Source organism: Anopheles stephensi, chromosome 2 (assembly GCF_013141755.1).
Source record: "Anopheles stephensi strain Indian chromosome 2, UCI_ANSTEP_V1.0, whole genome shotgun sequence".
Lineage (NCBI taxonomy): Eukaryota > Metazoa > Arthropoda > Insecta > Diptera > Culicidae > Anopheles > Anopheles stephensi.
In genome coordinates, this window is record NC_050202.1 from 91816087 (window position 1) to 91833065 (window position 16979).

Consider the following 16979-nt stretch of genomic DNA (forward strand, 5'->3'; position numbering starts at 1 on the left):
CAATCCACCGTGAAAGGTTGAGTAATGGGTTCATATTTAGCCATGTTTAACAAAGTGCATCCGTCGGACCACTGTCACTGCCATCGGGGCCGGGAATCAGTTCACCAGCTGCCATTATTTCGGTGCCCTTCGCGAGCGTGCCCCACAATGCACTGTTTCCGATTGCTGGAAAGAACATCAAAAATACATCAGATGCTTTAACCCAAACGGATAATTTAGATTTCTATACGCTGCCGCGGCCGACTATTTCCAAGGAAGTACTACAGCATTGTACACCGTCGTTTTTTGCCGCTCTATTTGCTGTGCATGTCATTCGACGCTAATGGTAGCTGCCGGACCAGGATGATAAACAAAGAAACAAAACAAGCGAGAAGAAAAACAGAATGGCCGGAATGGCGCAATTCTTTTTTTAGGCCCTCCATCGTCCACAGGCGTAGGCAGTGAAGGTGTGCGAGTATTGGTGGCAGCAAGTCAATTGGTAATTGGATTGAAAACGAGTCCGACAGCCGCCATGACGATGATTAATGCTTTGGTCGGTGGTTTCGAATGAACGCCCGCTTCGATACGGCAGCCGGCCAAAGCCACGGCTAAAAACGCTAAAACTGACCACAGCCCATTTGGTCCACAGTTTCAAAAACGGAATGCCAGGCTCGGAACCGGAAAGTGATTCACAATTGTAATGCTCGCAGTGTCTCGTGCCCGGTCGACGGTTTCCGAAATGGCGTGTACGAACATCATGTTCACTGCAATTGGCGTGATTTTGTAATACATTAATGATAGGCCATTCGAATCGACGAACGATGATGGTGATGATGATGATGACTGGGTCGGATGTCGAATTGCGCGGTGTGCCCATGCTCAGCCCTACAATCACTACAATTGAGGCCGAAGTGTATGCTCACGAGTAGCTAAGCAGACGTAGCTTCTGCAGGAGCTGGCCCACGTTCCATTGTAGCAGGGGTGGCGTTTTGGCCAGCACCTTGCGCGACGGTTCTTCCAGACCATCCTTCAGCAAGCCATAACAATCCGCATTGTACTGCTAGCACGGAGCGGAGAGAAGAAACGGAAAAATCCACCCCGTTATAGCGGACGCATACACTCGACCGACCGATTCTCCCTCGGCTCACCAACACTCACACTTTGCTCCTCGGGGCGTGGATGAAACGCCAGCAGGATCTCCTCCAGCGAATCGGAGCACAGTTCCTCCACCTCGACGTGCTGTGACTTAAGTGGCGTTATCATGACGGTTCCGAATTCGGGCTCGTTCCGTCCCTCGATCAGCTCGCGGCTGAGTACGAGTGAAGTGCGTCGATTGGCGTACCGGTTCCACAGACACTGCTGGAAGTTGTGCGTCAGACAAAACACACCCAGGCACCGCAAATTGTGCGTTTCCATTGAAGGATGCTTGGGACTCGCCGTGGGCTCCAGCCCGGCGACGTAGAAACAGGTGTCCACCTGCGGAAACACGTGGACGTTGATTCGGTGAAGAAACTTTTCAAGCTCCTCCAGCGTAAACGTCCCGTCGGTCGGGAACACCGGGGCGGGTGGCGCATCTTCGGTGAGCTTTTTCGCGTCGCGTTTACCGTGCTCCTGGAGCTCCACTCGAAAGCCTTGCGAGGTGACGTAGAAAACGATTCGCAAGAACTTGGTGGAGAGAGTTACGGCGGTAGTGAGGCCAGCACTAGAGTAGGAGGAAAGCGGAACAAGGACAATGGTGCGGAGAGGACACAAATTGAAACAGCATGAGCGACGCCATACTTACACTCTCCCGTGGCGTCGAATGTCCCAGTGCACGAACGGGATATTGCAGTACTTCCGCGCGGCCAACCCATACACACCCAACCGATCGGTGTAGAAAGTTAGCAGCCGTCGGTCCGGATCGAACGATTGGCTGTGAATGGGCATCGTTGACCATCGGCCCGGTTCATGCTCGATCAGCGAGAGGTGCGATTCCTGGGAACTTCCTTGTTCCGATGTTCCCGCCAACGCCAACGCGAGTTCGCCCCGCTGAGCCTTGCCACTGTCGAGCGACTTTTTTCGCTTGCGCTTCTTTTTGTCCTCCAACGGGCAGGAAGCATCACTCGCACCGGATAGTGTGCGCGTTCGTGCAGTGCCCAGACCGAGCGGATACTTTTTCGTCGTACGAATCTCAAACTGACGCCGCTTGCGTTGCTTCTCGAGGTCCAGGGTGGGCCGAGCGGACGACGGATGTCCGACCGCTTCATCCTCATCCGGACGGAGCGCTGGAAAGTGAGGCCGTTCCTTCTCCCGCAGATACTCAAGCAGCGCTAGGAAGGTGGAAAACATTCGACACAATCGCTCGTTGGAATCGCTGTCCAGCATTGCGTTGGGCGATTCCATTCTCTGCACGAGTGCCTCCATTTCCTGTTCCAGCTCGGTAATGCTCGTCTCGGACCCGTCGTACCTGCCGATAATGAGCGGTTGACAGAGCGGGACGGGTGGATGCAGGTATCTCGCACCATCCAGAGGAGCCAATGAAAATTGTTGCAATTTTTCATCCATTTCCTGCAATTGGTCCTCGCTGGCACCCTCCACCGTCGAGTGTCGGCCGTCCGCATCACTATCTTCCCCGATGTCAATGTCGGAATCGATTGGGAGGCGCATTTCCGACAGCAACATCGATGGCCCCCCGTGAGCTTGATGGCACTTGGTGAGAAATTGGTCGTACTTCTGCATCATCCCGTCGCGTGCCATCTGCTCCCGGTCACGTGCCTTCCGCCGTGCGGCTCGCTCCGTCAGTAGCGTGTACAAGCGCTTCAACTCCGCCCGGAATCGATATCCTTGCGGGACGCGCGGCAGTAGGTGTTCCCGGATGAGGTAGTGTAGTCTCAGCTCCATCGGAACCTCCGTAAGGCTAAAGTCTTGAAGCAGTTTCGGCTCCATCATGAGCGTCCGCGCCCTTCGGTGGTCGGGTGCGGCAAACAGAAGTGTCGCCTTGTGTGCCTCGGTTTCGTCATACTTTAGGTGAAACTGTTGAACTTCCGGCTGGAGTTGGGTGAACGGTTCACTCTCTTCCCACGGTTCCCAGCAGCAAACGGTCGGCTCTTCCCACCAGTGACAGTGGCCCGGGAGCTGAAGCTCAATTTTAATCAACTCGTCGCTCTCAGCACACGCACGAAACCCCTTTTCTGTCAACTTCAAACCAACCGGAACGTTGGTGTAGATGAAATCGGGCCTCAGCTCTACCGGCTGCGGAAGCTTGTCAAAGCGTGCCAGCTTGAACACGCCACCGACGATGGCATACTCGCGCAGGTTTATGTATCCCTGCCTGAGGGGAAGCGATTTCGGTGACACCACGGCGAGCGTGGCCCAAAATCGATCGCCTTCCTGCTGCTCGAACTCCCCGTCAATGTCAACCTCGGTCTCGTCCGTAATCACCGCTGGAACCGCGTCCGGGACCGGTGGTTGTTTGGGAGCTTTTCCCGTTTTTCCTTTGGCTGGCTTTGCCGGTTTTGGGGCAGCTGCTTTCGCGTCCTTCCCTGCTCCGGGGCCACCTTTTTGAGCTTCGAGCGCTTCCGCTTCGGCCTGTTTACGGCGTTCCTCGCTTTCGTAACCTTCCCGTAGTTTCCGCAACGCTGTCAGACGCTTCCGTCTCACTTCCTGCCGTTCGTTCCACTCCGCTTCCTGTGCAGCGATCAGCTCCGGAGTGGGATCCAGGGGTGGAATGGTGTGCGTCGGGTCCATATTGCTGTAGTGATCGAACTCTTGCCACAGGCCCCGTATCAGACAGTCCTTCAGCTCCAGCGCTGGTGGACGATGCAGCACAAGGCGCAATGGGACCATGTCGATAACTTTCATAAGCAGATTACTTGCACGCGGAAGACACACAAAGATGAATAGGTTACAGTTGCAGAGAAGCACTTTCGCTCGCGATACTCACTAATCGGGTGCGAGTGGAACCGGACGAAAGCTCCAAAGATACATCGCAAGCACATTGTCCGCCTGAAACTGGAAGTCACTCATCACGGGATCCAGCGTCCTTTGAAAGTACACAACAACGAGCGGTTTAGCTTGAGAGAGCACACCGACAAACCAACCGATTGTGACCAACCCCCAAAAGTCCTCACTCAACCGCACTCACTCCATATCCCGCGTAATGTTGCTCCCGATGCGAAAGGTCATCCTGTCCAGCGAATCGCTAATGAACTTCCGGATTTCGTCCCGCACCGTGGCGACTTCTTCAGCCACTGCGTAGTCCGCCTTCTGCACCGCACCACTGTCTTGGATCGATTCCAGCACGGCCAGCGCCTCACAGATCGTTGGCAAGTAAATTTCGCCTATGTTCCGGAAGGTTTCTCTCAGATCTTTTCTCGTGTTTCGTTTCCGGGCCGGGTCTTGCGTCAGTGGGCTCCGTTCATCGGCTGCCAGCGTCCAGCTGACCGAACTCTTTTCCTGCGCTTCCTGCTGAAAGACCCACCGGAACAGACACTCTCGCAGCTCAGGCGGACTGGTCGGGTTGGGCGCTGTTCGGCAGGACAGGAAATCGGTCCACTCTTTCCGGTCGGCCAACTGTCGCCCGTGGTCGTGAGCGGCTTTCTCGAGCCCTGCAAAGGAAAAGTGTGCATCAGACGGTTGCTTTTTTGCTGACCGAAGGGATGTTAGACCCATTGGGCCATTAAAATAAGGCCTATCTGCTCACTGCGAAATAACTTAACGCTCTCGACGAGCAGCATTCGGCGCTGGTTGTATTCCTTCTGCTCTAGGGCAACCTTCTCGCGGAACTGCTCCTGCTGTTCGGCCCATCGTTCCGCTTCCGCCTGCCGGAGAGCTTCGCTGCAAAAACAGAATGGCCGAAAACAGAGCAATAACAAAAAATCAGTGATAATTCAAATCATAACAAACATGGCCAGCGGCCAAAAAGTATCGCGAGAAATAATTACAGCAATTCTTCCGGAGAGATTTTCGGACTTTTGGCTTTCTGAAACGAGAGGGCACCGAAGCAGGACGACGTGAAGAAAGGTCATAAAAGTGTTTGAGAACAAAAAAAAGACAAAAACGAACAAGATATGGAGGCCAGCCTGGGAAAGTTGGTTGCCAACTAGGATTAGGATTTATGATGCAAAGTTTCGACCCACCTTCGGCATTTTTGTCTGCGGGACAAACGCCAAACAGCTAGCAGGCAAGCAGGAAGGAGAGAAAAAACAAGAAATTCTCTGTGTTTGCTTCGATTGAAAGTAACAACGGCCAGTGCAATCTAGATTGGGGCACAGAAAGTTCGCATTGTAATCTACTTGATGTGAAAGCGAACAAAACTCTCGGAACAAAATGCGATCGGAGCAGATTTCTTGGATTCGGAAATAATTGAGAAGTTTTCGAGAAGTGGCGCAAAAAAGAACATTGACGGCTACATCATTGCGTTGTACGGGGCATCAGGTTCGGCTGGTGGAAATGGAAATGTTTTCATACCGAGGCCGACCCAGGGGCCAGGTGTATTTACCATCCTCGAGTTTTGGGGTGGCCAAAAAGGTGGATAAATTAGACATACAAATAATCTCGCGCCAGCACCGTATTGGCCCTGTTTGCACTCGTCAATAACATCCGTTTCGGACGTGACTCGGTTGCCCAAAATCGGTTGCCCCTTCAACTTGCCAAGGCCGATTCTCGGTAGCGATTATCGGGATCGGGAACATGTGTGGCGCATTTGCTTTGGAGCTGGACGCGTGCTAAGCGTGCGATTCTGAAGATGGCTTTGTAACAATCTTTGTGTAACCGTACAAAACACACACACACACATATATCACATTACCGCACGCTTTAATGTCGATCGATAAGGAGCACCTTGCCGGGATGACTCCTTCCGCAATTTGATGAACTCGGGTCCCTCGGGACATCTCACTGGAGCTGGATGCCTTTTTTTCTCGTTTGCTCTCGAATTTCTAACCCCTAAACCACACTAAATGTACTTTAGATCGAATCGAGTAATCCCTCGCTACCTGTATGTGTGTGTGTGAGGCCAAGAAGATTTCATAAATGATTCATCGAAAGCACATAAATATAATCCAATCAGTGTCCCCGTTCGCTCGTGTCAGTGCGACCGGTCGGACAACCCTCGGGTTTTTAGGTCACTTTTGCGGACATTCGAGTGCCTCGCCAAGCTGCGTTGAAGAGCAGTATAATTGCAAACAGATCGATCGAAAGCCAGCATGATGAGGGCATTTCGTGGCACGAGTATCCGGCGGTCGGGTTTCTAAATGGCGAATTATTAAGCCACCACGCACCGTGAGGATGGGTATATTTGAAGGATTAATATTTAATTCGCGGCTCCAGCAACTAACCTTCTATTTTTCGATGTTGTAGAATGACCACCAAAACTACTCCAAATTGCTTTTTAATAATGTGCAAAGATGGTTCTAATCTGCACGCTCCAAAGTAAATGGCAATCAAATATCCCCAAACGCTAATATCTAGCCCTCACTGGGAGCTTTGTTCTGATTTGACGTTTTATGATATCCTTGTTTAGTTCAACAACATACTCCCCACGTCAGCAGACAAGCAAATGTAGATAAAATTTATTTGTTTTAACCTCAACCACCTCCGGAAAACCACCAACGTCTGGATGGCACCCTGTGCGCCGCACGGAACACCAAACGGTAGGAGATTTATACCCATCCGAAAAAGGCTTTTATCGAGCGTATAATTTTAGCAAGCCCATAAATTGAGAGCAAAACTCGAGCAGCAGCCGAATCTCCCATAAAGAGCCACACTCATTGCGGTTCGGTGTCTGCTGAAGGGGGTTGCAGAAACTCAGGAACGAAAGTGGAGATAGCTTTACTTTCAGCACGTGTAGGTCTGTAGGCAGGTTTGAGCTTTAAATGTACCAAATCTTCCTTACATCTTAACTTGCGAATGTGAAGCAAGCTTTAGGCAAGGAAGGTTCTCTCGACGTGAGGAAAGGTGCATCTGGTTGCAACTGGATTGGAGCGTTACTTTAAGAAGCAGCTTCCTTACTCCATTTCTGGGTGTTGAATTATTTGACCCCAATCTGGAATGATGAAAAAAAAGTTTGTCTCAGCTCATGGCGTCGAAACAAAACGCTGGTCGTCTTTAGCAAATAATATAATTTCCGGAACCCAACGGGAAAGACTGAGTAGCATCCTGGCAGAATGAGACATTTGGCGGTTGCATTTGGTCGCCGTTGCGTGGACACTGCCGGGGTGCCACTATGGGTTGGCCATGAGCTAACCGAGGACAAAATAATGATTATGAATTTTTGCCATATATTAAAAGATCGAAATCGTTGAGCTACTCCATCATCGTTTATATTAACAAAACATCAACACTAATTTTCTTTTAAGAATTTTTTAAACGCCAGTAGCTTGAATTAGTACATCTATTCGTAAAAAACGCAGAAACACTACACATAATACACTAAATATTAAGGATCATCCTTTCTCTCACTGGGCTTCATTTTTCCCCGTGATGAGTTAGATGACAATTATCTAAATTTGCGTGGGATTACTCATTCTGCAGTTAAAGTATAATCTTATTCTAATATGATTTGTACCAGATTTTGGGAACTGTTTCGTATCTGCTCAAGATCATTGCCGAAAAATGAATCGAGTGTACAGCTTCTTTAAATATTTCGAGCGATGACAAAGTTTTAAAATTGAAATAGAGGCGCTAATATAGATGCGAATTACCATTGTTTTTGGTTTGATGGCCCATGTCTGTAAAACTAAGCTGTACAAGACAATTTTATTAAACTTGTCTCTCATTTAATTTATTGTGGTTCTCTATTTTTGACCAATTACACCCGGCAGTGAGACTATGCTTAATGGATTTTTTCCCAGCTCTCTTCATTTGCCTCGTTTGAATCTGCTTCCGTTCTCCCAGTGGGGTGTCCTTTCCACCCTCTCTGAATCCTAAAACCCCTTTTTTCCTACACCAACGCTCTGTGTGTGTGTTGTGTGTGTGGGGGGTGCTGTACGCGTCGCTGGCATTGGTTATTTATTGTACAATAAATTACTTCCAGTATGAAATAAATGAGAATTATAATCGAAAACAAGCGAATGCGAATTGTTTGTGGCAGTGGGCGCAAAACGTGGCTTTTCTGTGGTCATTTTTCTGCACCCTGCCACCCCATCGCCACCCCCATCACCCCAGCCAGCGTGGTTAGGAGCATTACTTTTATTTGTTGCTCCGGAGCGGGTTTCGGGTTCGCCGGGCTCCGTGGCGCGTTTAATTTGTGTTATGTTATCCACCAAAACAGCGGGACAGCAGCACCGGGTGCAGCAGCAGCAGCAGCAGCAGCATCACCAACGACAACAAGCGCAAAGTCAACACTAAAATTCATTTATTACAATTCGTGCTGATTAGTGTCGTCGAAGGGCTTTTTTGTTGGGTGTGCGTGGGGGTCACGTGTGCGCGTGTGTGAATGTGTGTGTGTGGGTACGCGGTCTACATGGAACACATTTATTTCCCTCGCCGTACGTTAATAATCACACCGCTATGAGGTCATAACGGTTTTGGGTCAGTTTTTGGTTTTGCATTATGATCAAATGGGGCCGTTCCCTCTAATGTGGCTTTGACGTAACTTCAATAACCCACGATACACCGCAAACGCGAAGCCACAAAAAAATAACGTTAGGGTCCAAAACCAAAGGCTTGTGCATAGGTACTTCCCCCCTTTAGACCGTAACCAACCAACGACTGGTGCTTTAATTTAAACGAATTCCTGTGTGTTTGTTTTGCAAAAAAGCACCTTCAATTGAATTTAGAGAGGAATGAATGCAATTAGCTACCGATGATTAATTTTTCCACGAAAATGTATGGAAACTTCCGCTATTTTGCTGATTCCTAGAACGTATCGCCTTTTCAGCATTTTCCGGTGGTTCGTATCTAGAACGTGTCAGCATTTTCCGGTTGTTCCGGAGTGCGAAGCTCATAAAATCGTACCAACTCAAGCGACTGTAGCGACTTTCACCGTGGCACAATCAATTTTCTTTTGTTTCTTTTCACAATCCCCCCTTTTCGCTTCAAAGAATTACAGCCCATTTCTCCATTTTGTTTCGCCCGTTTTGGAAGTTTCAACATCAGCTAAGCTTCTTTTAAATGCATACAAATTGCAACTTCATCGTTAGTGCAAACAAAGCGAGCAACAAAAAAAAACAAACACACGCGTCAAAATGGGTAGAAAAGTTGGAAAAACATTTCTGCCCACCGATCCCTCAATTGCGTCATGCATTAAAAATGAAGCTGCCTCCTCACACACACACATAGACACAGATCCACATTTTGTAACTCTTTTCGGGCCGGTGGTTGTTAGAAATGCGGAAAAATGGTGGAAATAAGGAAACGGGCGACGAACGCTCGGGGAAAAGTTAGAGGAGCATTTCATCAATCAACCAACCAACCTAGCTTTTCCCGGGCCTTTTCCCATTTGTGATGCCGCGTGTGGGGAAAAAATACTCTCCCAATCACCATCCTCATTGGCACTCACATTTTGTTGCAACAAAGTGCACTTTGCACCGGCCCGGCACCAGCCTCCCTGTCTCTCCCACACCGGTTATGGGAAAATATTTGGCCAATTTTTCCTTCGTTCAGTGTTGCAATCGACCGACCGTCCGACCGACCGACCGACCCACCCGAAGGCTTTACTACTGACCATCTGTACGTGTGAGTGGTGTGGGAAATGGAATCAGCTTTTCATTTCCGAGTTGCAATACGCTGCATCTCTGCTATGGGAAAACGCGGTGGGCGCATATGTTCGCAACGGGGCTTCCCCTTTCGGAAGCACTGGCTCACGTTGGCTGATGTTTGTTGCCGCTACGGAACGGAGCACAGTGGCCATCGTACGCCACCAAGTGTGTGTGTGTGTGTGTGGAAAACATATTTTCGTGGTCGATTACATTCCGCGGTTCGTTTCAACGGGTTGTTTTGCCTCGAGCGAAGAGGCCACTTCGCTGCGGTGCATTTGTAGCAATTTGGCGTGAAATAATAAAATTACTCGCAACTAATCGGAAGCGGGGTGTTTGCCCGTTTCCGCCCGCCCTTACTTCCTTCCGGCCAGGTTGTTGTTGTTGTTGTTGAGAAGGCGACACCAAAATCGATAAACCGATTGACCCTTTCGCGCGGGGCGATAGGGGCGATTTTCTTCCGAAGACAGTGTGCCTTTAAAACGTTCCAAGACAGCGCACGGAGTTGAGTTGACCATAAATTCTGTATCCCCACGAGGCTGCCGGCTCCGAGGTGCTGAAATGTGAATTGATGTAACACAAACAAGTATGTTCGCCACCCCACTCCATGATGGATGAGCTCGAAAAGGGTTGGTCGGGACCGGGTTCTATCGATGCTGTGTGGTTGCGCTGAAAAATGGCCACATTTCACAAGGAAACAAAATCAATCGTGTATATATATGTGTGTGTGTGTGTGTGTGTGTGTGTGTGTGTGTGTGTGTGTGTGTGTGTGTGTGTGTGTGTGTGTGCATGTGTGTGTGTGGTTGTGCTGGGTTTTCCGAGTTGATCGAACCACATTATTTTTCTTCCCCGAAACCGTTCAAACCGTTTCCATCATGTTTCACCGTGTTTTGGGGAATTTATTTATCAAACTGTTGCTCAAAACCGGCCAAGCGGAGTTCGCGGAATAATTGACGCGCCTCCACCCAGATCGGTGATCGATGGCCCACCCGCACGACAGTATTACGACTCGGTGGCGATAATCGGCCCCGGATAGCCGCGAAGGATTAGCAAATTACGTTGTGATTAATGCACGAGCTGGAGTTTTGGAGTTACAGGAGGAGTACAGAGGCACGCGGGAATTGGATGAAAAAGTATGCGACTAATTGCAAATGACAGTGCAAAAGTTTATTAATGGTGAACGCTGTTTAGCGAAACATAAGTTATATGAATGAATCATCGAACTGACCGCCTCGTAGCAAAGCAGCAGCTGTGAGGTCCTGTTTGTTGCTCAAGAGACGGGCAATGATCACGAGTCGATGATCGTCGGCAATTTTGAGCAGTTGGGAGGTTGTTTTCAATTTTAAAAACCATCGAACCAATGGCCGCATTGCTTGTTCGCATTTTCTCCACTCCATCAGCGAACACAAACAAACACTGTTGTTGTGGTGAAATGTTGCTATTAGAAAGATTGCTCAAGTTGTTCAACAACATGCACAGCGCTCACAACTTAGCTCATCATTCTCAATCACGGCCGCCCGAGAGTGGATCACAGTCCAGGGGAGAAAACTCCCCGGTCAGGACCTACACACCGACCAAAGCGTATCATAATTTACATATCCCTGCCCATAACTCTCGTGACGAGCAACGAACACCGGGCTCTAATCCGGTCGCTCTAATCGAGCAGATCGAAAGTTTTTCGATCGCTGCAGACCCCGCTACTACCTAACCCTTGTTCGATCGCTCGATTGGGAGTCGCATAATTTATTTGCCCCGTATAAATCCATCCGCAGGGCGCGCTGATCCACTCTCGATGGAGTCATTGATGGAGGCCACTCGAAGCTGGGCAAACGTATCGCACCGCACCGCAAAAAAGAGTTTTCCTTGTCGGTTACGGGGCGAAACAACAATTCAGCCCTTTTTCGAGCGCTCGAGTGCCGGAACTGGGTGGGCCGTGTTTTCGAGGGTGGATGGCCATAATTTTACTACAAATCTCCATCCATCTCCATCATTGGCCATTTTTGTATGTGTGTTATTTGGCGTTGCTGTTTGAAAAGGGCCGCCCGGAATGCAGTGGAAACGGGGCCAATTTTAGGGGTTGGACCAGTTGCTCGGGGAAAGGTGGGTTTTCCAAGGGTTTTCGACACAGTTCCGGTTCTGCACACACACGCACACACACACACTTGTTCATTCACATTTTTATTTACAATCCGTTTCGTTGTTCCGTTAGTTGGCGAATGCTGGTGTTTCCTGGGTTCGGGGCAACGTCAACGCAAAGACCACCGTAGGAAACTTTTTAATAAAACCCATAACAGATCGATAAATCGTGTCTGTCTCGCTCATACATCAACTCCTACTTCTGCTGCTGCTGCTACACTGTGACGAGTGCATCGAAACGGGGTTTGGTTTGGGATTCCTGTTTATTGGGCGAAAATTATGTTTCACTGCAGAACTTTTTCACACAAAAGCTCTAACATGAGTATTTAGTAGAATGAGCAAAATTTGAGACATTTTTGAAAGCCGAATAATTTAAATAGAATTCCAAAAATCCCCATTTTTAAGCCTTTGATCGTTTCTACTAAATTGAAAAAGGAAAACCCAAAAAACACAATTAAGTTCCCTCCCATGGTGAATTTTGCCTGTTCATGGGTAAGATTTATTTTCATCGCTTTTCGGCGATGTCACACACAACAACAACAACAACGGGAGATGGGTATCGTTCGTCTGTGAGGCCTTCCAGCAAGCAAGCGCTCCACTCGACGAGGTTTGCATTGGTTTTTGACTCTTTTTGACGGGGTTTTTTTCCACACACCCGTGGCTAACAACGCAACCGAGTCGAGCGAATCCCGTAAAGCCAGTCAACAATGACGGATGTACAGCTCTTCGACGACGACGACGACGACAGCGACGACTATTCGTAGGACGCGCCATCCACTGATGGAGCACTAGTCAGTAAGCTCCAGGTCCCCGACAATCCTGCACGAAAAGTCAGTTGCAATTTAGTTGTCTTTGCTTAAGGGTCGCAGTGGAGCAGCGCGGAAGGGTGGAAAACGAAACATTCCAGCCCGACCCGAGGCAACGCTTCGTGAACGACCATGCGTCTCCATTCGGTGCAGATGTCGGCAGAAAGCCGGATTAGGAGGAATATTTCCATGTAGGTGTCAAGTGTGTGGATTCATCATCTTGATTTTCCTGCTCTATCGTCCTCTATCATCCACACACACACACACGCCTTCACTTCCATTGGTTGGTAGTTGTGTGAGTGTCCTTTAGCATTTAGACCAGCGACAGCGGCTACAAGGACTCTTACTTATGCCGAATACACCGTCACGCAAGAGCGATTGGATTTAAGTGATTAAAATTGAGCACGTTGACGAGCCGTTGCCACAGTCGTTGCCGCCTGTTGAGTCGATTGATCGTGAACGATTAATCGCTTAGGCCACGTGATGCGTCACGTGGAGCAATTGTGTTTGGCTGTAGGGTGAGCAATATTGTGACCACCGAATTGATGAACGATTTGGCGGGTGCTAAAGTGCTCGCTTCTACGAACTAATTCAATCACTACAATTCAATCCAATTTCAACGAAACTATTTGAGATGATTATCTAAAAATTCCTTTTGTCACACACACACACACACACACACACACACACACACGAAACCATTTCCACGAAGTACAGGTGAAAATTCATCAAGTACCATAATTACTGGCATTGATTTATCGAACCCCGGCACATCATTATCGCTAACCCCTAATACATCTCAACTAATAACTGCATTTAGCCCACGACGCTCCTTTTTGCAGACCGGAACCATTTTTCATTCACGGCTAATATGAGCTGTTGATCAGTGTTTCGCAAAGTTCAGTTCTATCACATGAACCACTATTGGAATGCACGGAGCCATGAACAAACGAGGCAGTAGTCGATAAATTGTTGCATTCCTCCCAGGCCCAGGGCCCCAACCGGGGAGAAACTCCTGCCCGCCGAACAAAAGGTAGTAAAATTATTCAACTCCAGTTTATTATTGAATTGTACGGACTGAACGTGACTCAACATGGTAGTTGAAAGTGTGAAACAACCGTACCAAGTGCCATCTCTCCACACGGCCCACTGCGCGTTTGTGTGGATGCGCTTGAGCATTGCCGCAAACACGATGCAGTTCGATGAATCGCAATCCGTAGACCACAATTTCGATAAAGGCTGAGGGCTGTGGAGTGCGGCAGGGCGCGGCAAATGAAACAACCGAACAATAGATTCCGGCCGACAGCACTTCCGGAAAAAATCTTGAAAAGTGCCAACAATAACCGATCGGGCGTGGGGAGGAACACGAACATAAACGTAATGGCAACATGCCGCAACCTGAAGGCTCTTACCCAGGTGCTTCATGCAAGAAATATTCCTGTCCTTTTATTCTCCACACGGACAAGGGGGCCAGAGATATGGGTCCAGGTTGTCGGTGGTGGGGATTCCGAAGAATGGAATTTCCATTCGCAGGCGCACGTTCCGCAACTGGCTCGCAGGCACACTTTTCCCTGTGCACGGACATCGACTCCGTTCCTTATGCGTCGAGCCGAGAATGAAAGACTATCTGAAAGCCTAAAATATCCTGCAATAGTTTTTTTCTTCTTCCATCGTTTCAGATACGTTCCCGAGTGCGGAAAAGCAGTTCAGAGACTTCTTTCTCGCTCACACACGCACAGCCTCAGCCTGTGCATTGGACAAGGTGCAAGTTATGCACCACCGTCATCACCAGAGCAGTGCAGTTTATCCCGAAGACATAGCGTGAAGTATTAGTATCGTACGATCGTACCCATACAACGGAGCATCTACTTCATCTTGGCTACCAGTTTCACCGCCGTTCATTCAACCTGACGCTGGAAAGTGCATTTAAGTTCAAGTGTTTCTTCATGCTCACCTTGGAAGACTCGCTCCATTTTCGCCTTATGAATGTGCCACGAAATGAATGATACATTGACGCATTTCTTCAACAAGGGCTTCAAAGTTGATCACGACCGTGAAACACAATCCGTTGCCGTCGTTTCAATTGGTTGTTTCCTGCTGTGGCACCTACTTCACTGTGCCCAAAGAGCCATCGCCAACCGAAACAAAAGAAAAAGCAAACCTCCTTCCCAAAAGGTTGCATGAAACTCTATTAAGCAAACAGCAAACTGCATTCAATCAAGATTTTCACCCCCAAACGATCCATCAGGGGGTTTCAGATTTGCGGACTCCAAAGTTGTCAAGATATCGATTTCTTCTGCTGAGTGTGAGCTGAGTTCATTTTCCATCCCGAAACGGGGGCACTGTGACAGGTCAATTGTGTTAATTTAAACGTTATTTACATTTAATGCTAATATGGCGAAACGGACCCAGAGTAACAGGACAGCTTGTGGGGTAAAAGAATCCTGTGCACCACACACACACAAATCATGCACCGAGTTTGGAAACTGCTCACTAAACAATTAGTCATTCAGTGGGCATATCCGGTCGGTGTTATGCAAATAGCGCTCGTCTGTCAAGCGCGAAACTGTACAAGCATTCCACGGGTTTCCCTCTGTCTCTCTCCCTCCTTCTCTACTCTAATCTCACGCTACCCCTTTCTCTGGCTACGGAAGTCGGAAAAGTCGGCCCCGTTGACAGTGGCACGAAACAATGCCTAGCCCAGAACGGATGGATGGATGGATGGATCGATTGTGAGATGAGAGAAAAATCGCTCAACAAATTATCGCTATTAATGGCGCCCGTCCTCCCTCCCTCCTCCCCCCAAACACCATGTCTCTCTTCTCGTCACTCATAACCATAAATCAATCCAGCCGGGAAGACCGGGGGATTCTACCGAACCCGGTTTGAGGTCCATTCGGACTGCACCACCTCCCGGGCCGTTCGCGCCCAGACGAAAACACTTTTGCTAATGACAGCGATGTCATCCAAAGTGTCCATAAATCGTATTTAATGAGCTCGAACATCACTCACTCTCGGCGCAAACGGTGACAACTTCCCGCCAACATGCTGGACGCAGCGGCGCAACCCAGTGACAAATCAATAACCGGAAGCCGACTGGTGACTGGTTATGTGGGAATCCTTCTTATCTCGCCCAGAACGCGATAAGTACCATACCATTGGCTCGGCCGTTCTCGGAATCAAGTATCCTTTTAGCGCGCCATTCAAGCGGACTCATATCCGTGGGCTTTTTTGTGTGTGTGTGTGCCACGGACGAACGCCCGGGATGTGGGGAGCTGATGTGACCGCGCTATTAAATCGATAAAGCGAGAAAACGCGATGGGCTACGACGGGATGTGGTTGCGTTATAAAATCACTCAAACAATCGCTGCCGAAGGTTTTATCAATTATCAATCCCATTGACGCCATTGAGCACGCGTTAACGGACAACCTCCACCGAGTGTGGTGGGCAGTATGCTTTTAATGTGCCTTTTCACCGGAAACCCAGTAATTCACCGTTGAGAGAATCCCGTAAACCCGGTGGTCCGGTAATCGCTTTGTGTTCCCGATCGATTTCCCGACCATTGCTTGGCGTTGGAAATCCTGAACACGATCGGCATTGACCTTTTTCGCCACTGACCATTTCGCCAAACGGTATTGAACGGTTGATTATATGGTAGTGGGAGCATCAACCGTTCGTTAAGTCCCCCGTTCACAGTCCGACAGCCGAGCAGAACCAGTTGACCCGTGTCGCATGGTGATCATGTAATTTGCATAATTAGCACACGGCTAACTCATCGTGTCAAACAACTCCACCAGGCACAGGCCAGACCGGGGCGTATTGTCGTGGGAATTGCAAACGATCTATCCCTCCACACAAACACACATATCCACACACATGTGGCCAGTGCGCCCGATGGCACTTCCGGGCGTGTGAGTATTAGTTTCACACACCCACACGGACTCGGTAACCAATCCCTGCTAGTTTTCTCACCACCCCAGGACCTGTGGTGTCGAAGGCTCGAGTGTCAATATTCATGTCGCTCCCCAGGGATGGAGAGATGAGCTGACACGAGTGGCCACGGCAAAAAAACGAAACACACACACAAATAAAAAACACGCTAACGGAGCCAAGGAAACGATGAACGAGAGTGACGGAGCGTATCAAAACCACGGGCAACACGGCGTGTCAGACCACTCACGACACCTCTTATGACGCCTCGCTCTCTCTCTCTCCCTCTCTCTCTGTCCTTTTGATTAATTATGTTAAATCACTGCCATTACAGACACTGTCAGTCGTTCCGATGCTAATTAAAGATAGTCTGCTATCGAACACGTCATCCCTCGGTGTAATCTCCCACCGAGTCCCGCGTCAGCACTCGGGCAAACATGAAGCACCAGG

General features: G+C 49.0%; 1 protein-coding gene across 1 annotated transcript; it reads right to left on the minus strand.

The window, feature by feature from the left end:
• Positions 1-272: 272 nt before the first annotated feature.
• On the minus strand, positions 273-4788 carry LOC118507963. Its single transcript, XM_036047292.1, has 6 exons — positions 4661-4788; positions 4103-4565; positions 3902-4000; positions 1763-3829; positions 1138-1681; positions 273-1036 (listed from the first exon to the last, which is right to left on the minus strand). Exons 1-6 carry the CDS (start codon positions 4692-4694, stop codon positions 899-901), a joined length of 3345 nt encoding a protein of 1114 aa, XP_035903185.1. The 5' UTR covers positions 4695-4788; the 3' UTR covers positions 273-898.
• Positions 4789-16979: the final 12191 nt, after the last annotated feature.

What these genes read in the sequence shown, in the direction of transcription:
- LOC118507963 (XM_036047292.1), bottom strand. Translation starts at nt 4,694, where the DNA reads ATGCTGCTCGTCGAGAGCGTTAAGTTATTTCGCA. An exon ending in GTTCCACTCGCACCCGATTA is followed by an intron (nt 3,830 to 3,901) that starts GTGAGTATCGCG and finishes TCCGCGTGCAAG; the next exon opens with TAATCTGCTTATGAAAGTTA. An exon ending in CACGCCCCGAGGAGCAAAGT is followed by an intron (nt 1,037 to 1,137) that starts GTGAGTGTTGGT and finishes CCGTGCTAGCAG; the next exon opens with TACAATGCGGATTGTTATGG.